Consider the following 20,707-nt stretch of genomic DNA (forward strand, 5'->3'; position numbering starts at 1 on the left):
ATCACACCTACTCTCCCTAACAAGATCCCTGTGGTGATGAGGTTAGTAAGACCTTCCGTAGGGTCAATTAAACACCTTACAAATGCACGCCCTGGAACCACCACTAGGCAGGAGGAATGAAGAAGTCCTATCAGAGATTGAAGGTCCATCAGGCGAACATTACGTCTACATTTCATCTCATCTACGGCTTGTTTGATGAATTTCCATTACCGACGTGTCTATGTCGATACCACGAAAAACCAACTTTTTACATGCCTGAGAAGTGTTCTCTACTTTAAGCCCAACCCCTATGCCCTTAAAAATACACTTTTAAGCTTTGATTGCATATCTCTGATGTAAGAGGGCTAATAAATGGAAAAATCGTCTAACGTATGGACAATATGACGAATGTTACTTTTAATTTTACCTATGAAAGGTGAAGATAACGAACAGTAATCAATCTCATAACTCCTATAAGCAATACAAAATAGATTGGGCAAACACAGACCCCTGGACATACCAGAGTTGTGATCAGGTGCCTATACCTATACATTGTAAAGCTGTGTAAATTTCTCAAATAAAGCACAGGAGCTTGCACAACCCATGCTTAGACACTTATAGTAAAAGAAACCTTCCCATTGTATGCCTAGTAATCCATGATCCTCTTTGCAAATGGGTTATAGGAAGGTACGTAAGGAAGTTGTTGATGTAGTGATCTATTTGCGAAAGGCCGATTCAACATCAGTTGTAGCCAGAAGGGACCCTTTGTCTAGTGAGACAATAATGTCAACTGCATCATCAAGAGTGGCATAATGAACTCTTGAAAATGAATCTGGTATAGAGTCATTAATATAACTTTTTCAGGAAAAAATAAATGATGTAAAAGTCTAAACTGACCCTGTCCTCTTTTGGGGACGATATGAATTGGTGATATATGAAAGTTTTCAAATGAAGGTGAAACGAAAAGGTCCTGTAAATCTATGAGTATCAAGCTCCCTATCTAGCTTCCTGTTGACAAGGATTGGATTCTGTGAAGCGGAAATCCGATTACTAGATGACCTGAAAAATCTTGCTCCCTGATAATGCAATTCAAACCCACAACCAAATAATCAACAATTGAAATATCATAACCTTGTACGAGATATTGCAGAACATTGGGGATAACTGGGGTCACCGCGTCATTGTTGTTTCGATGTTCTAACATAGGGTTTGTGACCTTGGTTTTCATTAATCGTGTGTGCTCCTCATTTTGTTTTAGGACGGTTGATTTACATTCGGAACACATGTCTTGAAGCCTGCAGTTTTCCCATTGAATAACCAGCAAACACATTCGGCGAACATGTTTTTTCCACCGAATTTGTGTCCACACTCTGAAGAACGAAAGGCTGATGACTCTCATTCTTGGATTTCTGAGCCTGAAGAATGAACTCAACATTACGTTTTTCCCACGGTGTACCCTTAAACTTGCCTATCCATCCTTATTTGTTTATCATATGTTTGCCAAGACTTCCTAGGAGACGCCACATCACGCACTGTCTCCGCGTGTTTTGAGAGAGCTGGTATTTCCTTTGGAAACTTTTTCTGCATAAATAGAAGTTTTTTTTTTTAGACCACGCTGTAAATCCTTGGGGCCAAAAGGTTCATGCTAATATCCATTAAAGGCAGATGCGCGGACACACTAACAGATTATAATACCATTTAGCACCCATATACATACAACTGCAAAGTACATGTAATTGAAATAGTAAATACATGCATCTAGATCACATAGATTCATTTACGTACATATATACACTTAATTATTTAGGATGAAATCATTCCAGTTCAGTTAAAAAAGAAAATTGTGATTAAATAGGTTTGAATATGAAATTAAATTCACATTAGTCTGGTCCCCACCCATGCCACTCCGTTTTGACACTTTGCTATCAAAAACAAAGGGACCAGACTAGGATCTCATAATATACAAATCTGAACACTTCCCAATATTCCAGGGCTTATCTTACGTCTAAATGAATTATACATTTTTCATTCCTTGTCAGCTACATGTGTTTATGATAAATGAAGACCGAATATGTACATAGTATTGGAATTACGAATAAAAACAATAACTGACTGGGTTCCACTGGCAACCTAATAAGGCTACGTCAACAAAACAAAATTATTTGAAGCTGTGCGTTTTCAGTCCCTATGGGGCTTTAATGAGTGTTTAAAGATGTTTTGACACAAGTGAAATGAAAAAATCTGCTAGGATTTATTGAAATTTTGAGTCAGCGATGCAAGAATACAGCAATGTAAGGTCTAAATCGTGCACAGAAAAGGTTGTGCTATAAATATAAAGGGTGGATCAGGGGCTCTCTGATGTATCCAAATTTCTATTCCAGAAAGCTACACCTCTGCAGCTAGTTCTTAATACAAGACACGTATATCTGTGCATCCAAACGGCGAAAACATCGTACAAAACCGGAGCATGTTCGTGATACGAGAAGTCTTCCCTAATGCATTAGGTACACTCTGTTTTACGTCCCTTCGAGAATTTTTTATTTCATATCGTTACCAGTTGTAGGTGAAGTACCACAAATTAGAACTACGCATGACGCTCAGGACCGTAGCAGAAAGGGTTCTTTATCATGTCAAAAGCATGTCCGAAAGACCCAAGATTCTCACTTCTAAACGTCAAGCGTGTGGCGGAGAGCAGTCATTTCCGAATTTTTACGTTTTAGGTTTACTGTGACCAACGTACGAGCCGGACTCGAACCTACGACCTCCATATCACGAAACAACCGCTCTAGTCACAGAACAGGGTCTCGGACCTACGACCTCTGTATCACGAAACAACCGCTCTAGTCTCTGAGAACAGGGACTCGAACCTACGACTCGAACAGACGACCTCCTTATCACGAAACAACCGCTCTAGTCCCAGAACAGGGTCTCGAACCTACGACCTCCGTATCACGAAACAACTGCTCAGGGACTAGTGAGGATACTTTGTTGTTTGAAACTAAAGTTTCAGACTTGTCTCACGTATTTTGAAAAGCTTAATACACCCTCTTTCTTTTGTATCATTTATTTTGAGAGTTACATGAAGTATAATGTTCGAGAACAGACACGACATTGCGACTCTTTCTATCCTTACACTTACTTTAAGAATTATATAAAGCACCAATAACGCAAATTCTCGCTCTTTTATACAACAAACACGCGCCCACTCCTTGCGAACATGTTCCACACGTTTGCGAACATAGGAACGATGTAAAAAAAAAAAAAAAAAAAAAAAAAAAAAAAGATTCAGAACGCGCTCCAAAGCTACCTTTGTCACAGGGTACTCTCATCTGATTGGTGAGAAATTTGAAAAAATATTCCACATGATTAAAATACCGGCATGAATTTCCTGTGGACAAATAATAATTTTAAAAAAGATCTTAGAATTTCTACAAAATCTCAAAAATTAAAAAAAATTTTTTTTAATATTTCCTAAGGGACCCAGCAATCATGGAAAGTGTTTGAAAATTCTACAAAATTTGAAATTTAAAATCCTAGAGAAGTGAAAATTTCGAGAGCGGTCATCTCACCTCCCAAATGAGATAAACCTACGAAGAGAACGTGTTCATGTTTAATATAATGATCTACCTTTGGTCTGAATGGATTTTATGTAGAGAGAATGCATAATGGGAATAAATATGCCAGTTCAGTTTTCGCAGATTTTTCTGTTCAAAAATACGATACTCTGATAACATAATAGCATTCAAAAGTTCAGCGGTTGGAAAGAAAACGTACTCAGACAACTGATTTACCCCCCCCCCCCCCCTAAATGTCATGGCTTCAATATTCAGCCGATATCACTACGGAATTTGAGCAATATCTAATATTTTCACCAACAAAAATTATGCCATACCGGGTATTTACAAAGGTCCCAGAAAGCACGTGTATGATACTACGTGAAGTCCAAAATTTGGTATTGGTTGAGAATGCACAAAACAATGCCGGCATTTCTATGATGCGAGATTTTATTTACCAAGTAATCAAATCATAACAATTTACAAAATAGCATGTAAGGGGAAAAAACCAAGAAAAACACACTTTGCCATTTTATAATGTTGATAAGTGTTATTAGTCTTAATACCTAGTTTGCAGTCAAACTTTTGATTATTACTAAACATAAGAGGTCACCAACAATATACTTCATGTAAACAATCTATTAATCCATGATCGGTCTTTTATGTGAATACAAAAATGGAGTTGTTAATACGGAAGAACCGGAAGTGGGTGTCCGGTTTTATTTTGGGGATATTTTCATAATTAGATTTCTCAGAACTTGATGACCATCCTCTGTGCGTTGGAACACTTTATTTCAATATCTTGCTTAATACCTTTAGAGTTATTTGTGACCGGGTCCGATACAGCGGTGACTACGGCCGGTGATTAAGTAACATCATTGCCTCATCGATTGTGGAGGTATAACGAGATCTAATGGGTCTTCCAAACCCGTTTGATTGAAGTCGTCGCTTTGTAAGGACCGGATCTCCCCTGGGTGAACATTGGAAACTTTTCTCTGTGTTCGTCCTCGTTACCTTTAATTAGAACACCGATCGACTCTTCAGGCACATAGAGTAAAACGCTTACCAAATGTTATTCCAATAATATCCTTGTTGTTTTCTGGCTGAGAATCATTTTGGAAATAATAATCTCCCCAAGCTTCGAAATAATTACACCTCCCTGTGATTTCCAGGTATGATTTACCTGTAATCTTTGGTAAAAGAAAAAACCAACCTTTGGCTTGAAATCTCCATATAAATTCCAGCAGTTTTAAGTGATAAATGTTCATTCATAAGTTGGGTGCATTTAGAGTTGAAAACACTCAATAGAAGGTTTTCGATGTTTATTGATGAATAATTTTCTATTCTTTGTCGCAGTAAAATCATCTTTAAGATTTGGTTGCAAGTTAAAAGACAACGCCTTTTGATTGACATACAATTACAAATACCTTTAACAAAAATAGTGGGTTTTCTCTCTCAAAATTTATTCATATATTTATCCATCCCTCTAACAAAGAAATAGACGCTGGTCCTGTACTCACCATTACATGTCTATCCAAAAGATGTTTCGCAATGTTTTCAAAGATTTCAATGACATTTTTTGAGAGAGTGGGCCTACTTTTAGGCGTATGGTAATAAAAATGGAATTTATTTTGGATTTTAACAATGGTGTTGGCGGATTTACAGCATCTCAGTGCCCTCTGGTGGCTTATTGTAGCATTTCCTTCTCGCTATTTAGTGCTGTAATTCTGGTATGATGTATTACAATTTCATTTCATTAAGGTTGGAGAAGAAGAAAATATAAAAATAATTATACTACTTTGAACAATAAATCTTATTCTTAAAACCATCTGTTACACGCACTTCTAATTAATACACATCGGCACCTTTGCGGAATGGGATTTGTTTCGAATACTTGTTCTAAATATATACTCAAATTGATTGTTAATGTGATTTGAAATTGTTTTTCGGGCGAAATCTATTTCTGAAATTTTTTTAGCCAAAGGTCAATAAAAGATAATTGACCTTCATGTTTTATTCATAACCTTGTATTAACCGTCGCAGACTATCAGCTTGCAATTTATACCTTTACTTTCTTTGCCATTAATTAGCGATGTATTCGTGTTCCTTGGTATATTGCAATGTAGTTCGCTACAAGCAATCAATTAATTTTGACATTGTAACATATCTTACGGTTCTGCAGTTCCACATATGAAATAAATTGTAGAAGGATGGCCGGTAGGAACTTTCCCTTCTGATCTGATTCGAACAACCTATCACAGATCACGAATTAGTGACTTGATATTCAGGTTAAGCACACATATGTGCTCATATATGATGTTGAAGAGCTACCACGTGGCACTGACACGATTTGAACCCCCTCCCCCTAATAAACCATGTGCAGTTTGCATTCGAATATTAAAACGAGACCTTGGGTTCGTGAAATAAACTCAGACTTAATCAGAATTTCAATAATCTGCCTGGCACTGATTTGTAAGTGTTATCCATCTAGTAACATATCCTTACAAACAGTTTAGTTTGTGACTGACTACCGACCTGGTTTCTTTCGCAGGATTCGTTTAGTGTGTGTCGTGTGTCTGAGTTACGGAACTCGAAATTATCATTTTAGTCACAGATTTGTCTCTGTTGGTCGGACGAACAGAAATCTCATGTATAAAGTTAAAAAGAAAAGTTTCTCCACCACCTAATTGAAATTCAATCATAGGTACTTGTGGATTGTAATTTAATCTGTAGGCCACTTGAACAAATATTATATCGATATTCCCATCTAGTGCGAAATGATTATGAACCAGAAACAAGTACCATTTAGTCCAGGAAGAGACATATTTTCCAACATTTCACCTACACTTTAGTGGTTTTCACTGTGTTACCAAATAATTGTACGTTCGTAATCGAAATGGCCTTCTATTAGTTCCTGCGTCACAAAAAACGGAAGGCAATATTGAATGCAATTTTTTTTATCTACATAAGAAACTCCAAGAAAAAAACCCAATTGTATCTGATGTAAATTGGCATGAATTCAGTATGCTGTGTAGGTTTTGTTGTTATATTTTAGTAGTGTTAGAGAGTGTGATGTCCGGAAAGAAAACAATGCCCGTAACTTCGACAACTCCGAGGCACGGCCTTCTTTCAGCAGCGGGGAAAATTTGAAATTCCAGCTCTTTATTCATGTATATACCGTTTATCCTTAACATTGTACTGTCTGTATCATATTAAGTGTGGCAATCAAATTCACCTACAATCTGTATAGGAACAATTTACTCATATTGTATATTCATTTCAGCATGGCGAATTAATTAATAGCATAGACATTGTGGTGCTGTCATACATGCAATGCTGATGTAAAGAAAAATATTAAAAATCCAAAATTGTCAAAGTCGAGAATGAATGCGCTATTCAGAATATATTCGTGGTTTTTTTTCTTCTCCTTTTATTTCTGGGTTTGAGTGGGGTGGGGTTGAAAGCGCCTGCCATATAAATAATGATGGTTGATATGCACGCCTTTTGTTCAAAGTTTTCAGGCAGTGATTATGCGACAGGTTTAAAAATAGGAAGAGCATTATAGCCACGTTGAGTATGTGTCTGATAAACCTTGCTCCGAGTGTTCATTGTTATTTCTTCAATTTAACATTTAATCAACCTCCGACACTAAACTCTTGCAGTTAATACTCTTTATTTTCTGAGAAATCAAATACTAGCGCAACAAATTGTATCAACACCTTTAATCATGTATACAAAATAATTCAAAATAAGTCAGTAATGATCACAGTGCTTCTATATTTTAAACAATCACAAAATAATACTTTGATAATTGCGACAGTTACTTGATAAGTCATTAATATTGTATGGACATTAGATATATTCGAAAGAAAATTCTTTATACACATCATACTAAATAATAATTTTGCTTGCTAGTACAGTTTTCGGAGTGCCATAACTACAATGTTTGTTTGCAAAGAGATGAGTTTAGTATATGGTAAAGTATGTTAACTTTAATTTGCATTTCTTCCTAGGCGAAGCATGGGCATTCCACGTTTATTTTGATTTGACTCTGAATCTCTCTGCGAAGCAGAATTTGCCTGAACATGTGTGCGTTTCCCCAGTCTTAACATCGGCATGCCTCGTTTTGATCCGCCATCTTGAAGCCTCTTGCCCAGACGAAGCATGGGCATTCCTCGTCCCAACCGTAACATTGGCATTCCACGTTTATCCGTAAATACATTAGAATCGGTTAAATAGTATCCGTCAAGTTTGGAAGATGGATATTTGAAATCATCGATCTGTATCAAGCGGCCGATGCGGGGATGTGGTACGGTTCGTTCCTGGCTGTCTTTCTCCTCGCTATCATCTTGCTTTAGTGATCTCCTGAAGCGTCCAGGGCGACCAGCAGGACGAATATATCTTATTCCATTTGTATCCACATCATTGTCTAACATGGTCTGTAATAACCAGTTGAGTTGTAACTGCTGCTGCAAATCTTTCCCATATCTTGGCAACGGTACTTGTCTTCTGCCTTCCCCTAACTCGCTCTCATCCGGGTACATAAAATCTTCGTCTTCAGATTCACTCAGTCCATTTGAACGACCTAACCGGAGCATGGGCATCCCCCGCTTTCCCAGTCTCAACATTTGTAATCCGCGCCCAAGTCTGAGCATGCTCAGTCCACCTCGCCTCACTCTGGAATGCGATTCATCCACGGAGTCTGTGGAGCCTGCAAATAAGGAAGACATCGCTATAATGAGCAAGTTTAGCTTTTCAAAGGGGCTAGAGAGTAGGTCATTCCATGACTTTTATTTCAAAGTATGTAAAAGTAGCTGTGACACTCTCACTTCGATCTATTCAGAATGATTTTCATTTCGTAAGAATTGTCATTTGCAGTAGCTGGCCGAACTTCCATGAATAATTGAATTTTCCTAAGAATGTTTGTATAATATTTTATTGGGGCCACTGTGGTAAGAAAAAAACAAAAATCCCTTTGTATAGGCCTCTTTATGGCATACATATTGATTACGACTTGTTTGAACTTTATAAGAAATATATTTTAGAATCCTACTAAGTTTAGACTGTCATTTACTTCATGTATAGATGTGACGAGGGCAATACTACCTACATGAAATTAGGCTTGAATTGATACATAGACCACATGAGTCTGAAACTCATTGCTGCTAAAGAAGACATTTTAAAGGGCCCGGATCTACTGATATCGAAAATAAAGCAGAAAATCTTAAACTGAATGCTGCTAAAGAAGACGTTTTACAGGGCCCGGATCTACTGATATAAAGCAGAAAATCTTAAACTGAATGCTGCTAAAGAAGACGTTTTACAGGGCCCGGATCTACTGATATCGAAAATAAAACCTAAACCCACGTGTAAATCAAAATGGAGGTACCCTCAGCTTAGAACTGGAAACCAGTTTACAATAATATAAACCCAGTCACCAAGGACTCGGGCTTCACCTGATATAATTACAGAATTATAGATAGGATATTTGGTATAAACTAAACATTTCTGCTTACCTTTCAAAGAAATAAAGATCGTCAGTGATATTCAGTACAGTGTATGTTTCACAAAACAAAACCAAAAACTTCAAAAGACCTTTCCTCTCTACATACAGTAAAATATTATGGATATCTTTGCCAGATTGAATAATTGCAAAGTCTGACGAAAAGTTGATATTTGATATTCAAACCTTTTATTTATAGATTTCCAGAAAGGGAAGAAAAGCCAGTAAAATTAATTAATTATATTGTTAGCTGAAAATATAGGCAATTTATTTTTAAACATCTAGAAGAAAAAACTACGACTCAATTGAAAGATATATCAAATTCATATATTGATATGATTATTGCATTTTAAGAGGAAAAAAAAAACTCATTAAAGGAGCATTTGCTGTCAAGTAGTATGTACCCCCCCCCCCCAATAATTCTGAACCATGATTAAAATCCTGAAAAGCATTATAAATGAAGAAAGATAATTTTACTAGTGATCAGAATTAATCTCCAACCGAATTTTATAAAATTAATGTAAAACCTTCTGAGCAGTGAATGCTTTACTTCCATACAATAATGGTTCAGTTATTGTTTCTACATAAACAAAAGAAGTTTGCAATAATGGATTGCACGAGGTATAAATATTGGTATGTCAGTGGTGATTTTAGGTACTTTGGCAGCCAATGTCCTTTTAAGTGCAGTTGTCTCTTCCTTACATGGCTTCTTTACAATTTTAATACTACTTTCCGCCCATATTTGATCTTTGGGCAACTGATTCCACCTCTGGTATGTCCAGGGGTCCGTGTTTGCCCAACTCTCTATTTTGTATTCCTTATAGGAGTTATGAGATTGATCATTGTTCGTTATGTTCACCTTTCATGTACATAAGTTTTTTCCAGAATGTACAAGTAATGAACGTGTAAAAGGTGTTTAAAGTCTGTACTGTTTTAAAATGATAAATCAAATAGAGAAACTTCAACTCGTATAGTTGTGCATAAACTAATGAAAGATTAATGTTTAAACCAATTTTCCCTCTGTTTCAGCTGAAGGTTGAGGACGATGAAATATGTCTGTCAGCCCGTCCGTCAGGCCGCCCCTTCCTCAGTTTAGTCACAGAAACTTTAACTTGAGATTACATTTACACAAGTTTCATTTTTGGAATATTTCAATCGATATGAAAATGAAGTTATTTCCAAATTGCTTGTAAATATAACCAACACTTTGGATTACTATCGCATAAGCCTCTCTTTCATTAAAAACTCACGAATGTAAACAATAGCATTTTTGTAAATCTCACTTAATCCTGTGTGTTAAACAAATAGCTTTTGATGGTCGTTGCCTTTTCTAAAACGGGTTCACGGGCATCTTCACGTTTACAACCATCAGATAGAACGGAACAAATTGCTAAGTATCCCCACATTTTCTTACAATTCTATCAAATTTAATGGCGTGGTCAATAGTATTAATGAATCGGTGTGATGCTTTTGTGCTAAACACGGTAATATTTAGATTGTTGTCTCTATTAATGTAGCGAGGTCATGTCCCGACTCCATGCCGTTCTTAGTTTATCTGTTGAGTAAAGATAGCTAAACATCATTACTAGAAGAAGAAGAAGAAGAGAGAGAGAGAGAGAGAGAGAGAGAGAGAGAGAGAGAGAGAGAGAGAAACACATGTGATACAAATAACAAAAAAATCATTGACTAATTTAAGGAAGAGTCGATTAACTTTTGGATGTACATGCGGTGGTATATACAGTGTACGCTTGATTATTTACATTAATTTAAAGCAGTTCATAGGCTTACTTTAATTATGTTGATTTTTTATTAATTAATTTTTTTTTTTAATTTTACTCGACTGATTTGTGTCACGTAGCTTTATTACATACTTGGCTTTACAAAATATAAATAGGATATAACACGATTCAATGATTGACAATATTGTTCTGATTAGGATTGATTCAGGCCATTGACATATCAAAATTCCTGATATATATAATATCCGTAAAAAAAATATTAATAGAACTGTGCACCGGAAATGAATTTTACTAAAAAGCCTTTTTGTTTTTTCGTCTTCAAGCATATTGATTAATGATTTGTGAAATTATATTTATAAATGAATGCAGATTATTTTGTATTTAGATATGAAGTGTGAATACACCAAAGTAATCATGCGGTGCATTGAACATATTTTTGTACTTTTCACCAAGGAAATTTCTTTTGGAATACTCTTTATTGTGGAAAGCAATTTATTTTCATTTAGTCTGTAGTTGTATCACTAGTATATACTGTGAAGAAATTAGTATGTTACAAGTATTAATCACTGTCAAATGAACGACCGATGTTGTTAAACGTTCTGGTAGGTCACGTGATAAAATCTGCTCTAACGACAAAGTGTACTATGCAAAGCAGCAGAGTGTGATTAAGAAAAGATTTGTATAATACGGTGAGATGTTTAATCTTGTCATCAGCAACAAGCCAAGCAAAGATCTCTGATCTGAAATCTTCATCATTTTTCCATGTTTCCTAATTACCGAGACCAAATTAAACATTTGGAAATGAGTGCTTTATCTGAAATAAGAAGACAAGATCATTTGCGCTGGGATTGCTTTATCTTGTTGGAAACCTTTATTAATGTAAATAGGAAATTAGGCGGGAAAATGGCGGGTGTTCGAATGGTTTGGCCCGGTCGCTAAAGATTTCGATGAGATTATGAAGATCTTTTTCTACGGAATGCGTAAATTTATTATTCCCTTATTTGCATGTCACGTTGAGCGATCAAGTTGAATGTTGCCGAGTATTGTACGATCTTTACAAAAACATATCTTTTTCTTGTTGAATCGCAGTGTTGTGGGTGAGAAGCAACAACAAAACTGAAATAATTCTGAACTGTTTAGTTGCATTCCTTTTGCAACTCTAAAACCAAGAGACGGGTACGTGAAGAAGAAAAATTCCTAACGAAAGTCATCGTGAACAGCGGCATCATGAGTGTTACAACGAAAATTTAGTCGTTATTTGATGATTTTTTATACTTGTGTTCTCTTATAGAGTTTTCAAATAAAACTACTCGGTGTAAACATTCGTTAAATATCTAGTGAATGAGGGAAGATTTTTACTAGCACGCGTTCAATTAACACGTTCGATCATCTTCATTTATGTCGGTATGATTTCTCCTTTATCTCTTACATGTATCAAATGTACAGGTTATATATAAACATGAATGAGACGCCTTAGATTTCAGCAGTTATTCTCTTAACAAATGGAAATGTTTTATCATTAAACAGGGAAAATAAACTTTTGTGAGTCAAAGGCATCACAAGAAAATTAAAATTCTAAATACTCATTTCATTGTTTCATTGTAATGACTTGTAAATTTAAAAAAAAAATGCAAAACAAAATCGGGACACCTTGCAAGAAAAACTGAGAAAAATGGCTAATTAAGGTGTTTCCTTCGATGTAATTGATCATAAATTGCGCAACTTCTGGAATGACGGCGGGTAATGCAAATAATTGCAGGTGGAATTTCACACTGGGCGCCACACTCCAGCTTCGCCAAGTTTTTAAATTTCCATTAAAACATCCACATTGATTAATTACTATCCTGAAATAAAACAACTCACTGTTCATGAAATTAATCCTTTATATTTGGTCTGTTTGATTTTTCAGTGGTGCTTTAATTTGAAATTTGTATTTCATTTCATTTCCAGGATAAGTATTTTGCAAATGATTAGTAAGTTACACGTTAGGAGAACAATGGCAGATAACAATGCTGATGGAATACCTATGGTATCCTTTGAAGCTATAAATCTGGCTGTTGTATGAGGAGTTTCAAAAAGAAAGAAACGGAGGGAGAGTAAAACATTGAAGGCGGGGTAATAACTTAACTCAACGTCAGTACCTTTACCTGGAATGAGTTCGGGCGAAATTATCATTAGCCATTGATAAAGGCTTCAATGCATAATATTAGAAGTCTCTAAGATTTTTATTCACAATGATATAGCATTGCAAAATAAAAAGGGGGAGGGGGGGAATCTAGCATTGACTCAAACCTCTTAATGAAAAATCAGACTTAATGCTTAACATTTCATGAACTCGTAACAAATTTATCGGCGGCGGGAATTATTGTGTGGACAGCAATAAAACAGGCGATTCGTTCTTATTATGCCTAATGTAGAACTGCGAAAAACGGTCTTATTATAGGCGACGAATGCGTCGTCACGCGATGTTGGTGAGAGAAAATGGAAGATGTCAAAGCAGAAATGTGTAATGTAGTGACGGAACGACTCAAAATCGTCAATTAGCACATTAACGTCAATTAGAGACGATAAAATGACTGTCGTGTGAACTTGTTCGGGAAATAATGAAAATGCAATAAAACTTTCTTATGTCACTGTCACTATCAGCCTGCCAGCTTCGGCCATTCAGTTCTCCAGTGTGGCGGAACCAGCTTCCGGTTTGATCATAATAGATAACTAATATTCTGTTTTAAATTAATGGTCAGTCTTTTATGACGTCATTATATCAATCTCATGGTAAACAGCGCTGTCTCAAATCTTCAATCTAATCAGACAGGACTCAATGCGACCGTGTTCAATTCTATATATCAAAGTTTGAGTTAATTTAAAATATTTCATTATGAATAACATAACAAGAGTTAGATAGCAGGCAGAGCCTATATAAGTCTTCTTCCAAAATTTCAAACTTGAAATATACTTGAGGTATTAATTCACTGAATGTTGGGAGCTAGTTTCTTATATTGGCCAACACTGAATAACGCGACATGTATTTCATAGCAGAGTACATCTTTATTGAAGAATATCGGATAATCTAGTGCCTTGTTGTAACTCACACTTATGTTTTTAAAATATGTCCTTTTTTTCAATTTCCCAGACTTCGCCCGGAGTAAAACTTTAATTCTAATATTCTGCGAGATTACTTTATCCAAACTAATGAAAGGTTTGCAAATACTTGCCAAGTGACAGATCAAAAGTTGGAAGAATAATGATTCACAATTAACTGCCCGTCGATTTCCGTCCTAATCGGCAAAGATGAGGAAAATAAATAACACGAGACAACAGGGGGCATTTATTTTAACCATTCCTCTTGCCTGCTAACGAGTACACAACGGCCAGCCTCGTCAAATGTGTGGGTTATTGAATTATCTACGGTTTTTTTTCTCATTTGACCTCTTAGTGTCGTTAGATGACATCCATTCATACCCGTAATCTTTGCCCTTTACCCTGATGCACGAATCGAGCGCTTCTGCAGGTCACCAACGGTCGCCAGTAAATATCCACCCATATGCGCCATGACATAAATGTCACATTGATTATTTCCACTTAAGAAATATATCTATCAAGTAATCAAGAAGACCAGTTTATGGTTTTTAATGAGGAGTTAAAGATTAATGATTTTTTATGATTACGACGAGAAAGGTTTCTTGCAACAAAAGATACTTAAGCAGAATGAATGCTTCAGAGGAAACCCACGTGATCTCACTCCACAGGTGCTAAGCCTACTATTCAAAAGCTTTTTTTCCAGAGTGTTAGAAAAATGAGAAAATAATGACATAATCCATCTGAAATGCCATTAGCTTTGATGGACTCTCATGCTTAATCAGTGTTTGTATAATTCTTCAACCAAAAAAAAGGATTAATGTGCAGATAAAATATCATAAGTGTATTTCAAATACAACCTTCGATCACCTGAATGTTCTAAAAGAGGAAAATAAACAATGTGAAAAAATTACTTCCTGGTTATGAAGAAACTTTTTCTTGAAGTTAACCTTTCATAATCAGAGAAAAGGGGATATGGAAACGTTTGATAGGATACTTATTGGAATTTTTCCACAATCATTTCTTTTCATTTTATTCTATATGTTTAATGCGATTCTGACCGAAACAACACTAACAATGTTAGAATACATGTACTTTTTACAATGTGAAAAAGCAATAAAAAAATCGAAATTAAACTTTTATCTAGGAAGAAAAGATTGAAAGAACACGACAGAAAACGAAAATAGATGTATTCTATCAAATTTAATGGTTTCTAAATCGTATTAGTTTTCTAAATCGATAATTTCTTTAACAATGTATGTCACATGCATGATCAACAGAGAAAATTGAGATGAAAATGCTAGTTCCCAATTGTTTATGGCGATCAAACTTCAATTAACACAAAAATGGCTGAACTAATCATTAATGTTTATCTGATAGAATTTTGACAGTAAGTGTTCAAATTAACGGTATTTTTGTCGCCAAATACCATTTTTCCAGTGGTTCGGAAACTATTATATGACGTAACCGGAAGCGAGTGCAAATAACTTCCCATCTTTTGGTATCGATATCGTGATTAGCAGAGTCTTTGAAAAGATTCAGATGAAAAGAACAGTAGACTAGCACTTTCACTATTATTTTTAATTGTTGCACTGTCACAGACCATTTCCAGGGAAAATAATTTATAATAACGCCGACATTTTTGCGCGTGTTCTCCTGTTCCGAGTAACTTGATTGATGTATTCAGAGCTTTAATGCAAAAGTGAGGGACTTGTTTTTCTTGAACGCTTTCCTATTAAATAAAGCAATGTCTATAATAAGAGTGACTTCCCTACATCGTATATGACAATAAAATAGATTAAAAATACGGGGGTTCTTTTCGTAAAACTGCAGACTTCACAGTGAAACAGATATTGGTGCACGTTTTCTGTTGTACCGGAAGCCATCTCTAGAACACTAATAAGAAAATCGTGACGTTCTTTGCTCTCTAATATAGCGTTCTGAGGACAGCAATTATCAAACAGTTTCAAAGAAGCAAAAACTTGGAGATAGAAATGAGTGAACAAAACCCATAATTTCTGTTACACAAAGAAAGGATTTTGCTCAACCAACAGCACAAATTACATACTTCACAGGAATGATATTGATGGAGGAATTAATGTGATGAGAGAGGATTCATCTAAGCACGTATCATCATGTCCTTGTGTAGGTCACACTTCAAAGAAGTTGGGCGCTTTGATTCGGAATAAACCTTCGTAAACGTTTTAAGAGTCTCTCGTGCTTATACTTTTGAATAGGTTCGTTCACATATAGAGAGGGTGATTTAGCCTGAAAAAGACTGTTCCCGATGACAGCTATGTCTTTTTCCATTCATTACTTCTCAAAATGTAGTAAGCATGTTTCTTTTATAGGGTTTTGTTACGAGGCGTAAAACGTGATGTAAAATGTACAAATCTTGCTTAAGGTGTCGAAGCTTTCTACTATGATATTTTCTTTTAGAATAATTCAAACATGTTGCTTGCTCAAAGACATCGAATCACGAACTAGGAAAGGATGGCTTGTTATTTCCAAATAAATACTTCGTAAAATTAATCGATTTTCTTTTAAAGACATTAGTGACTGGTAAAAGTTGTCGTTTTAACTGTTTCAAGATCACCGAAAAATACAAGGTAAATTAGACAGGAAGAAAAATAAATGATGAAAATGGGCTCCACTGAGAACGTGATTAGATTCCTGATTGAAATGTCTTTTAAATACATCTTATATGACTAAAATAGACAATCAAAGGCGTTTGCGGAAACAAAGCATTTACGATACTTGGTTCCGATACAGCTTTCTCCAATTTTCCTTATATTCCAACGAGAGCTGACCTTGTAATTCTATCTCGATTATATGACATTCTTGACTTTCAATGACACGATGATGAAATGTTCGAATGTTACGTGGTACTTCCCATTCTGTGTAATGTTTCGTTCTTGTCAGGAATGACCATTTAATGGAAAGGTAAGTGCACAATGATGAAGTATCAGTGATTGCTAAATTGTAACGGCGGGGTATCGGACGCTATATTGTAATAAGAATGAGAGCGTTTTATATTACGATAACAACAGCCTCACACGATAGGCAGGTAGCTACGAGAGTTTAAAATTGCTTAATCTACTCGCTATAGTAATTTGACGTAAAATTCATTCAGGTAAATTGCAACTATAATGAAAAGCGTCCGAATTTAAAACCATCAAACATTGTAATAATTGTTCTGTACAGAATTAGAGTATTTGAATATTAATATGTTTTCCGGAAATGACGTATAAACAGTTGTAAGAGGAAAATAAACTATAATACTATCTTAGGTATACATATGTATTAAAACAATGTACGCGAAATAATCTCTCAATCTATCAGCTAAATGCAAATTTTAGCAGGTTGCAAATTTAGCGAATTTCCACAGAAATAAATTCTAAGCGATATAATCTTTTTTATCTGTTAATTAGATTTGCTGCAAAGACAGTTGCTCAGACGTAAACGTGTAACAGAACATATGCTGGAGACAGTGTCTACTCTACTCAAAGACCTAATTCAGAGTAGTCTTCCCTAACTAGAATAAAGAAAATGTTAGTTAATAAAAATCTAGCGACCATGAAATCTTCCCCAAAGATGCCAAAAATTAGATTTTTGCCTGAAAAAATTTAGATGATTCCCCCGAAGGTGTGTTTCACCTGTCAGCGATATAAAGATGCGTATTTATTCGATAATGATGGTCGTTGTTGGTGCATACTAGAATCAGGTAGAGGTACTATACTGACATTTTGATACTTCTGACATAATCTGAAACCATAGTCGAAACTCTTGAATCATGATCAGTCTGTGATCAAAACGAAAAGTAAACTAATTCATATCGAAATTAATCTACAATCTAAATTCCGTTTGTACGCCTTCCAAAAGAGACCGATCTCTGCATTCGTTGATTCAGTTTTGAAATCCCGAAGCCTTATCAAAATTAATTTGATATTTGTAAATATTATCGTATTTTATCGATAATTACTCTCAGAGCAAACTCGGATTAAGCTATGCTTTTAATTTAGAAGTTATTTTATTGTCTTTAATGACCCTGTGGTTTATCAATTTTGCATCGTGTTTCTACGTTTCTGATGTGATTATATGAGTTTAATCAGCATTATCAGGATTTTATACTAAAAGTTGAACCCAAAATAAAAATCCATATTTGCAGTTTAAAAAATCGAACCAGTCTAAAGAAACAGTTTTCCGGAGAGTTTTTAATTAATCGTGCGATGCGTTTAATTATTTTAATTGGATTATTAAGAAGAAATTGCAAATTTGCTATTCACACTTACGTAGCCTATCTAACGCCCAGGTAACGACCAATTTTACTCGTAGTTTGAATTAATAGATTTCCAGTGAAGTATAAAATTAATGTCACTAATATTGAAATATCCTCTGGAAACAAAATGTCATCTCCCTATAAAAACGTGTATTATATGAGTGGTCTATGCAATATACGTGTTAGGATTATCACGTCATAATCACAGAATGCCTGGGCTCTTTGATGAGAAAACATCGTAGAAATTACTTTCATTATTATATTTGCAAAGATACAAATTCCACTCCAAACAGCATTGTGTGAAATTTCAAAGAATGCCATTCAAATGGAAATTCCTCGTAGAACAAATTTACACATTTTCCTCGAACGAATTGATTAAGAATTCATGACCATGGTTTTCCGCGTCAGTGTCTCCCTTCGTATGATAAAGAAGATGTCAGTTTTGTTTCGTTTTCTTGACTTTTTTTGTATCAAAGATTTTGATAAATTGGCAAAAAATATGAATGCTGGGAATGGCAATTTGATATTATAGACAAGCTCGGTGTCAGCTTATTCCACTAAACTGGAATTAATTAGCTTAACATGCGGATTTTCCTCCGTAACAGTATTAGATTTTGTGTAAAACAGATAAATGCCTTAAACGCAGAACGTGACATCGACTCCGTATTTCAAAGCGAGAAATCGTTTTTCATTCTTAATTTTTTTTTTCACGCTGTTGAATTTTATTGACAATGTGATTCTAAACTCATATACACATAAATCCCATTCTTTCATTAGTTTCAAAGTTGTATGTCAAGGGAAAATTTATGATAAAACGAGAAATCAAAGATGGAACTTTTACAGCTCAAAATCAACAGATTAAATCTTCTCCATTTAAAAACAAAAAGAGAGGAGAGGCGAGGAAAACGATTTCCAGAGTGGATCTTACATATTTAAAAAAAAATTAATTCTTAAATATTTGTTTTAAATATGCCTTACCCATTTATCACATTAATCTTTAGATAAAGGCAATCTCTATGAATTACATGATATGTCCAAAGAATAAGTTAGGATTACTTACCCCATATCATCTGCAGAAACTGGAGCAGCAGAATGACGTGTACATAATATTTCATATCTAACGCCGAATGGAGAAAACTTTTAAAAACTGTCCAAGAAAATGTAAAGGTTTCCAAAAGTCTTTTGAGTAATTTTCTGTCTTTCGTCCGAAAAAGTAGGTAATATTAAAGAATAGATGGTCGAAGTCTCGTGAGGATTTGTCTTCTTACAGAAGTAAATCAAGTTTGATGCCAATTTATAACACGTTATCATGTGTATATGGTAGTGGTCGTGACGTCATATAGGAATCAATTGATTCATTGACTATTCCATATTTTATCTGTATCACAACTCGCCTCCTATAAGCTCCGCCTTATGCGCGTAGAAGATCAATTGGCCTCACGTCTTTCCCCCCCATTTCTCTATGTTGATATATCCAGAAAATGACATTTACCATTTCTGAGAAATTTTTTTACAAGACCTTGCGTCGAAATAACATTCATCGGCTTGACCTGTTGACTGCTTTTTAATCTTTAAGTCTACTTAAAAATATAAACCACAAGGGTGGTGATACTGGTAGCATTAGGAGTACCCAGAGTGATTTGTGGGCGAAATAATTGTTCAGCATATAAAATTCAATTCACAGAATCAAGGGTACTTCTAAAGTCATATTTTATACAAGATCTCGTCGAAGCGTGAGAAAACGCGCATATGACTTCATATCAATTTGAAAAGGACATAAAATTCAGACTAGAACACCAAAGCAAAGAAATGTTAAAGACTTCAACACATTGAAACTGTTAGCATAATTTGAGACAAACAGTCTCTAAAATCCATAATTTGAAAAAATGGACTTCGCCGCATTATTTGATAAAAAAAAAATATTACACATCAAAACGCCGTACAATTTATTGCTAATTTCTTGCCACATTTAATCCCCAAAACGTTCCTAAATTGATTTTAACCTTTTCATTTGGCAGAATGATAAGGGGGTGGATGTTGTCATTTCTGCTGCGAGTTACCCGAGATCGTGTGATATCATTATCATGCAGGAGCGTATCGCCCAGGAGTGCATCTTTCTGCGAGATACGGGAGCATCGAAGGCTAAATGTATCGCAATTAATAGAATAGCGTTTGAACAACGTCAATTTCACAAGTTGAAGACGAGGTTAAAACTAATATTTGTTGTCAGTTTTTCTGTCGGTCTAGAGTTTTATTCGTATTTCTTCAGAAAGATGAATAACTATCAATACCTCCATGCTATAAATTATAAATCAATGGATGATAGCAAACTATTATATTAATCAGTGCTGGACAGGAGTATCCATCACTTTACCTGTAGTTGTTCTTTGGATTCCAAAAAAAAAAAAAAAAAAATCACCTAGTAGGTCAACTCGAATAAATATAGATTTATGAGAGAAATATTGTCTAATTAGGTAGATAAAAAATTATAGTTTAACCCGTAAAACACCCGTGCACTTGCATTCAGTCTCCAGATATTATCATGCACTGCGATGTTTTTTCTAGGGAATTATTT

The 20,707-nt window shown here is 35.2% G+C and overlaps 1 protein-coding gene across 1 annotated transcript; it reads right to left on the reverse strand.

Moving 5' to 3' along the window:
• Nucleotides 1–7,238: 7,238 nt before the first annotated feature.
• On the reverse strand, nucleotides 7,239–19,475 carry LOC125646785 (myomodulin neuropeptides 2-like). The gene is made up of 2 exons (XM_048873319.2): nucleotides 19,193–19,475; nucleotides 7,239–8,244 (listed from the first exon to the last, which is right to left on the reverse strand). The coding sequence occupies exons 1-2, from the start codon at nucleotides 19,245–19,247 to the stop codon at nucleotides 7,526–7,528; spliced, it is 774 nt and encodes a 257-aa protein (XP_048729276.2). The 5' UTR covers nucleotides 19,248–19,475; the 3' UTR covers nucleotides 7,239–7,525.
• Nucleotides 19,476–20,707: the final 1,232 nt, after the last annotated feature.

This window comes from Ostrea edulis, chromosome 6 (genome assembly GCF_947568905.1).
Source record: "Ostrea edulis chromosome 6, xbOstEdul1.1, whole genome shotgun sequence".
NCBI classification, from domain to species: domain Eukaryota; kingdom Metazoa; phylum Mollusca; class Bivalvia; order Ostreida; family Ostreidae; genus Ostrea; species Ostrea edulis.